General features: G+C 42.9%; 1 protein-coding gene across 1 annotated transcript; it reads left to right on the top strand.

The window, feature by feature from the left end:
- The first annotated feature begins 1,867 nt into the window (after positions 1-1,867).
- LOC308610122 (UDP-N-acetylglucosamine--peptide N-acetylglucosaminyltransferase 110 kDa subunit-like) lies at positions 1,868-5,174 on the top strand. Its single transcript, XM_081259382.1, has one exon. It carries the CDS (start codon positions 1,986-1,988, stop codon positions 5,124-5,126), a length of 3,141 nt encoding a protein of 1,046 aa, XP_081115508.1. The 5' UTR covers positions 1,868-1,985; the 3' UTR covers positions 5,127-5,174.
- Positions 5,175-8,195: the final 3,021 nt, after the last annotated feature.

Genomic DNA, 8,195 nt, shown 5'->3' on the forward strand with positions numbered 1-8,195 from the left:
GCATTACTGATTTCAGTACTGCTATAGGTTTGTGCATTACAGGAATTCTGATAAAATACTCATTGACACCATTCCATTACACACATTATTGATGGGGTATATTCTTTTATTTCTTTCTTTATTTATTTTTGACTGTGTTGTGTCTTCGTTGCTGTGCGCAGGCTTTCTCTAGTTGCAGCGACTGGGGGATACTCTTTGTTGCGGTGTGCAGGCTTCTTATTGTGGTGGCTTCTCTTGTTGCAAAGCACAGGCTCTAGGCACACAAGCTTCAGTAGTTGTGGCTCGCAGGCTCAGTAGTTGTGGCTCACGGGCTCTAGAGCGAAGGCCCCATAGTCGTGGCACACGGTCTTAGTTGTTCCGCGGCATGTGGGATCTTCCCGGACCAGGGCTCGAACCCGTGTCCCCTGCATTGGCAGGTGACTTCCTAACCACTGTGCCATCAGGGAAGCCCCTGGAGTATATTGGGTTTTTTTTTTTTTTTGCGGTATGCTGGCCTCTCACTGTTGTGGCCTCTCCCCGTTGTGGGGCACAGGCTCCGGACATGCAGGCTCAGTGGCCATGGCTCACGGGCCTAGCTGCTACGTGGCATATGGGATCTTCCCGGACTGGGGCACGAACCCGTGTCCCCTGCATCGGCAGGCAGACTCTCAACCACTGCACCACCAGGGAAGCCCTGGGGTATATTCTTGACAGAAGGAAATTTCCGTTTTGACTAAGCATTGAAGAAAACTGAATCTTTGACTTATCCTTCACATGCCTGATGATTGAAATAATTTTCCACAGAATAACTTCTGGTTTTATACTTTTCAGTTCTTTTTTTCTTCTTCAAACGCACATGCTTTGAGAGCTGTGAAGTGCAAGACATGGCTATATTGTAAGGTGGTTTTTGTCCTTACGCTTCTGTGTCTTGTGCTAGTTAAGTCAGTAGAGTAGTCAGTAAGAGTACTGGAAGTTATTCCTGTAATGGGATATTATATAGTCAGTTACATATGGTGGTGTCTGAAAATCACATAATAGCCTCACTTAAAACATCTCCTTAGCCAGATTTCAAGAAAGCCTGTGACCAATCCAATATGATCCAACATAGCAGAATATGATAGAAGGAAAATTGACAAAGAAATAGACGCTGGACTTACCTGATGGAAATAAAAATATCTCACTTTTGACAATTTTGCAAAAACCTATAATGACATGAACTAATTTCTAGGGTTCTTCGTAGGACCTAAAAAGGAACCCATAGAGTTGTGGAACAACAATAGAAGCTACTGTGATGAGAAGCCCGGACACCGCAACAAAGAGTAGCCCCCACTCGCCGCAACTAGAGAAAGCCTGCACGCAGCACTGAAGACCCAACGCAGCCAAGATAAAAATAAATAAATAAATAAAAATAAATTTATCTTTTAAAAAGTGATACTCAGGTTTGAGGCATGAGAAATTTGATGAGGAGAAATTAGCTAATGTTTGCAGAACTTTTAAAATATCAAACTCAGTCTCTAAGATTTTAGCATTCTATACAACATCGGTTACTTATTAGTGGTTTGGGAAGGCCAATTTAAAATTTTCTCATCTTACTGTATTGAAATTCACGGCCCTAATGTTCTCCACGTTGACTATATGAATGATGAAGAAAAGTCAATCATGTATTTCATTTCCAACTGGACAGAAAACAATATTTTGAAAAGTGTTTGGCCTACTGACTTTTGATTTCTTCTAAGGCAAATGGATAGGTAATTTTTATTCCCTGATTAGGAGAAAAATGGAGGAAGAGGGCAGGGTTAAGAATTAAGATTTCAAGAGCATGAGAGGTAGATGGCCAACCATAGTTCCTAAGGTTCGGTGCCTGTAACTGTTGCCGCTGCTTAAGCGTGCCAAAGCAGTGGTACGGCTGCTGCGCTCGTGTTTGCTACCACTAGAAACATTCTTGCCAGTAGTGGCGGCAGCGGGACTCAATTACTCCCTTTTTTCACTCTCTCCAGAAGCTCCAGATGGCGTCTTCCGTGGGCAACGTGGCCGACAGCACAGAACCAACGAAACGTATGCTTTCCTTCCAAGGGTTAGCTGAGCTGGCACATCGAGAATATCAGGCAGGAGATTTTGAGACAGCTGAGAGACACTGCATGCAGCTCTGGAGACAAGAGCCAGGCAATACTGGTGTACTTTTATTACTTTCATCTATACACTTCCAGTGTCGAAGGCTGGACAGATCTGCCCACTTTAGTACTCTGGCAATTAAACAGAACCCTCTTCTGGCAGAAGCCTATTCGAATTTGGGGAATGTGTACAAGGAAAGAGGGCAGTTGCAGGAAGCAACTGAGCATTACCGGCATGCATTGCGTCTCAAACCAGATTTCATCGATGGTTATATTAACCTGGCAGCCGCTTTGGTAGCAGCAGGCGACATGGAAGGAGCAGTACAAGCTTACGTCTCTGCTCTTCAGTACAATCCTTCTTTGTACTGTGTTCGCAGTGACCTGGGGAACCTGCTCAAAGCCCTGGGTGGCTTAGAAGAAGCCAAGGCATGTTATTTGAAAGCAATTGAGATGCAACCGAACTTTGCAGTAGCTTGGAGTAATCTTGGCTGTGTTTTCAATGCACAAGGGGAGATTTGGCTTGCAATTCATCACTTTGAAAAGGCTGTCACCCTTGACCCCAATTTTCTGGATGCTTATATCAATTTAGGAAATGTCTTCAATGAGGCACGGATTTTTGACAGAGCTGTGGCAGCTTACCTTCGTGCCCTAAGCTTGAGTCCAAATCATGCAGTGGTACATGGCAACCTGGCTTGTGTATACTATGAGCAAGGCCTGATGGATCTGGCAATAGACACCTACAGGCGAGCTATTGAATTGCAACCACATTTCCCTGATGCTTACTGCAACCTAGCCAACGCTCTCAAAGAGAAGGGCAGTGTTGCTGAAGCAGAAGATTGTTATCATACAGCTCTCCGGCTGTGTCCCCGCCATGCAGACTCTCTGAATAACCTAGCCAATATCAAAGGAGAACAGGGAAACAGTGAAGAGGCAGTTCGCTTGTATCGTAAAGCATTAGAGCTCTGCCCAGACTTTGCTGATGCCCATTCAAATTTAGCAAGTGTATTGAAGCAGCAGGGAAAACTGCACGAAGCTCTGATGCATTATAAGGAGGCTATTCGAATCAGTCCTACCTTTGCTGATGCGTACTGTAATATGGGAAACACTCTATGGGATATGCAGGATGTTCAGGGAGCCTTAGAGTGTTATACTCGTGCCGTGCAGATCAACCCTGCATTTGCGGATGCCCACAGCAATCTGGCTTCCATTCACCAGGATTCAGGGAATATTCCAGAAGCAATTGCTTCTTATCGCACTGTTCTGAAGCTTCAACCTGATTTTCCTGACGCTTATTGTAATTTGGCTCATTGCCTGCAGGTTGTCTGTGATTGGACAGACTATGATGAGCGAATGAAGAAGTTGGTCAGCATTGTGGCTGACCAGTTGGAGAAGAATAGGTTGCCTTCTGTGCAGCCTCATCATAGTATGCTCTATCCTCTTCCTCATGGCTTCAGGAAGGCTATTGCTGAGAGGCATGGGAACCTCTGCTTGGCTAATATAAGTGCCCTTCATAAACCACCGTATGAACATCCAAAAGACTTGAAGCTCAGTGACGGTCGACTGCATGTAGGATACGTGAGTTCTGACTTTGGGAACCATCCTACTTCTCACCTTATGCAGTCTATTCCAGGCATTCACAATTCTGATAAATTTGAGATATTCTGTCATGCCCTGAGCCCACATGATGGCACAAACTTCCGAGCGAAGGTGATGGCAGAAGCCAATCATTTCACTGATCTTTCTCAGATTCCATGCAATGGGAAAGCAGCTGATCGCATCCATCAAGATGGTATACACATCCTTGTAAATATGAATGGTTATACCAGGGGTGCTCGAAATGAACTCTTTGCTCTCAGGCCAGCTCCTATTCAGGCAATGTGGCTGGGGTACCCTGGGACTAGTGGCGTGCTTTTCATGGATTATATCATCACTGATCAGGAAACGTCACCTGCTGAAGTTGCTGAGCAGTATTCTGAGAAACTGGCTTATATGCCCCATACGTTCTTTATTGGTGATCATGCTAATATGTTCCCGCACCTGAAGAAAAAAGCCGTCATCGATTTTAAGTCCAATGGGCACATTTATGACAATCGGATTGTGCTGAATGGCATCGGCCTCCAAGCATTTCTTGATAGTCTATCAGATGTGCAAATAGTCAAGATGAAATGTCCTGATGGAGAAGACAACACAGACAGCAGTAATACAGCTCTTAATATGCCTGTCATTCCTATGAATACTGTTGCAGAAGCAGTTATTGAAATGATTAACAGAGGACAAATTCAGATTACAATAAATGGATTCAGTATTAGCAATGGCCTGGCAACTACCCTGATCAACAATAAGGCTGCCACTGGAGAGGAGGTTCCCCGTACCATTATTGTAACCACACGTTCTCAGTATGGGTTACCAGAAGATGCCATTGTGTACTGTAACTTTAATCAGTTATACAAAATTGACCCATCTACTTTGCAGATGTGGGCAAATATTCTGAAGCGTGTTCCCAATAGTGTACTGTGGCTGTTGCGTTTTCCAGCAGCAGGAGAAGCTAATATTCAACAGTACGCACAAAATATGGGCCTTCCCCCGAACCGTATCATTTTTTCCCCTGTTGCTCCTAAAGAGGAACATGTTCGGAGAGGCCAGCTGGCTGATGTCTGCTTGGACACTCCACTCTGTAATGGCCACACCACAGGGATGGATGTCCTTTGGGCAGGGACCCCCATGGTGACTATGCCAGGAGAGACTCTTGCTTCCCGAGTTGCAGGTTCCCAGCTCACTTGTTTAGGCTGTCTTGAGCTGATTGCTAAAAATCGGCAAGAATATGAAGAGATAGCTGTGAAACTGGGAACTGATCTCGAATACCTGAAGAAAATTCGTGGCAAAGTCTGGAAGCAGAGAACATCTAGCCCTCTGTTCAACACCAAACAATACACAATGGAACTAGAGCGGCTCTATCTACACATGTGGGAGCATTATGCAGCTGGCAACAAACCTGATCACATGATTAAGCCTGTTGAAGTCACTGAGTCGGCCTAAATAATGACTGTGTGCCCAGGAGAATTACCCCTGTAGCTGAGCCTCAACCTTCTGGGGGAAAGGAAACTACTTTTTCAATAGCATGGTGCAGATGGGTGACAGACAATGATAAGGAATAGCACAGCCAGACTTGATTCCTGCATGATCACGATAGGGAGAGACCCAAGAGATGCGAAACTGCTGTTCCACAAGGAGTCTCCATCGAATTTTGCAGCAGCCAGGTGTCTGGAAGGTCTGGAAGGTAAGTCTGGAAGGTCTGATCTCCCTTGGTCTTCCAGGGGATGGATGGTTAGTGTGGAAGGGAGATAGAGATTGCCCGGCCGTTTTGTGATTATCACGGATTGATTGAGTCTTCTGAATTAATTTTTTTCTTTCTATTTTGGGTATTGGAGCTTTTAAAAATGTTTGGTTTCAGGTATTTTTATTCATGTGAAGTGTATATGATTCTCTTGAGATAAGGTTTTAGGCTAAAATATTCCTTGTTTTAGTTTCTGAACTCTACCGATAAATGGGGACTTTGCTGGTGTAGTCTTTTTATAGGTTTTATAAACCACTTGAGCCTCTATCAGTCACTTTAGTGTCTGACATAACGTTTGGAACTCTCAGTGCTTTGTTGGTCTGTAGATGATGGCTTCAATTCTTTTTCTGGTCCGTTTCCTTCTTCCCTTCCCCCCACTTTAAAAATTCTCCTGTAACTTGGCTAACAAAATACCAAGTGTGATTCAAAACCTCCCAGAGTGTTTCTCTTCAACACATCATCTGGTGCCAAATGAAGATTGTTAGGAGTGCTTATTAATTATGAAGGGCACAGTTGTGGTACTGTCACTGACGATAATAATAATGGATTTTTGGCCTAGAGTTTTGACCTATTTCACCAGTGTTTTACCATTGACTGCCCCTCTATGCTGCTTCCAAAAGTGAGAGTGTGTGATAAGATTTTTACTTTCATTTCTAAAGTTTGTTTTTTTTAGGTGAGTCCTGTTCTTCCTTTTTCTTTCAGCAGAAATGAAATCCCAGGTAAGTATAAGTATTCAAATATTTGATCAGTAAGTCACAGTTATCTCCAGTACATTAAATAACTTTCATCAAAAAACATGTTATAGGTGAAAAGCTCTGAAGGACCAGCTATGTATATGATAATTATGTTTCAGGCCTTCTAGGGTATTATATATAATAACTTGTCTTCTGGTCGTGGTCTTGAAGTCTTTATGGATTCAGCCTCAGTAGTAGCGAACTGCACTGCTACTTGGTTTGGAGTACAAATTAGACTTTAGCCTTCCTGGAGGTTGAGTTTTTGGTATTGAAAACCATAGGAATGAAATTATTGTATTTCATCAAAGGATCGAGGGCTTGAGGCTTAAACAAGCCAACATATGTGTGGGAAGCAGTCAGCCTTGAGAGCAGGCTACGGACATGCCAGGCATGCCGCCGCTGCTCGAAGGGACTGTCCCTACTTGTTCCCCTCCTTGTTCCATTCCACGGGAGATAAATCACCAGGGCCCAGAAATCAGAAAGAATGTAAAATGAGACAAGCCAATCTGTCTCCACCCTGCACGTGCAGGTTATTTTGGATGATTCTGGGTTTATGGGTTTTCTCCCAGGGAAGTTAACCTTGAGCCGAGACAGTCATTAGATAATGTAAACCACCGTCTGGCAACCTTCCCTTTTCTAGTCGATATAATCTGCAACTGTAACATAATAAAACTTGCCTTGCAACCATCAGTTGTCTTGGTCCTTCTGACCCCATTCGTCGGTGCTACTTCAGTTCCTTACCCCGTCCCTTCTGACCCTGGGCGGTGAAATCCTCTTTCTGAGGCTGGTCCGTGACACATATGAATATGTTTTTGTCTTGCTGTACTACACATATTCTGTCTAGTAACAGATATTTTGTCTGCTATTAGTGTTTTAGATTATGTCTTTCCAAAGCGCTGAGGCAGTGCACCTATTTTGAAGTTGTAGCTGATGCCTGAACGTATCCTAGCTGACAAATTATTGATTAATAAAAACATGAATTTCTGAAAGATTTGTACTGTTAACCAAAATCTGGGCAAGGAGTCTCAAATGTAATTCTTAGCCAGAGTTACATGTTAATGAACCATTTAACAGTGTAAATCAAGGAACATCAATGTAGGGATTTCTTTTCATTTATTTCTTACCTGCTTGAAATATCAGTTAAAGGTTGCCAGCTTGGTTGCAGATGAACAGACATTTGAAGTTCCCCGAACTACTTAATGTGGAATAGGATACTAGACTTCCAACGCCCTCAAGGCTGTGACCTTGCAGCCATTTTACATAGCACATCATCCTCCTATAGGGATGAACCTTTCCCTGGCCCGAAAAGTAGCCACTCCGTTGAAGCTTTGCTTATTGTAACAGGCTTTTGTTTCCAGGTTACATGTCTGTGGAAGACTTAATTCTGAATAGAGATATAGATATTACTGGAAACTAATTGTTTTTGCTATTATACTCTGCTTTATCAAAAAAGTAAAACATTTAAATTGTGCTACAAAAATTCAGATGTTGTCTTGCAATATTTAAACAATAAATGAATGAATTGCCCTTTAAAAAAGAATTAAGCAGTTAGTTAAGCTGTTGGTCCCACATCAGACAAATTATCCTTATATCTTCTGTCAATTTTGTTAACAGAGGCTGTTATTTTATTAATCCTTATGATCCCGTGATTCTTTCTTTCATGTTTCGGGGCACAGCAGGTGAGAGAGTGGGTTTGTTAAGCTGGGTGGGTTTATCCTTCTTTTATGCGTTTATTCAATTTTATGTTCATTTACTTATTGTATACATATGGCAATAGAAGCTGCTAAGGCAATCATTGCTATTCTGCAAAACAACAAGGCACAGAAGCAGATGTCTTATTTCCGAGATTTCTCCCCCCGGGATTATTATGATTAAAGATCCTTTCCCCCCACTCCCTGGAGAGAACAAGGGGCTGCTTGCTGGAGGATTTTTAATGACTTGGGGAAAGGCTCAAATATCCCCCCATTATGGTAATCCACCCCAGGGGCAAACCCCACAAGAATATTATGAATTTATTTTATTTTTCTATCCTTGCAA

This window comes from Mesoplodon bidens (assembly GCF_964165515.1).
Source record: "Mesoplodon bidens genome assembly, contig: HAP1_SCAFFOLD_787, whole genome shotgun sequence".
NCBI classification, from domain to species: domain Eukaryota; kingdom Metazoa; phylum Chordata; class Mammalia; order Artiodactyla; family Ziphiidae; genus Mesoplodon; species Mesoplodon bidens.

Excerpts from the sequence above, each read along its gene's own strand:
- LOC308610122 (XM_081259382.1), top strand. The coding sequence starts at position 1,986 with ATGGCGTCTTCCGTGGGCAACGTGGCCGACAGCACAGAACCAACGAAA.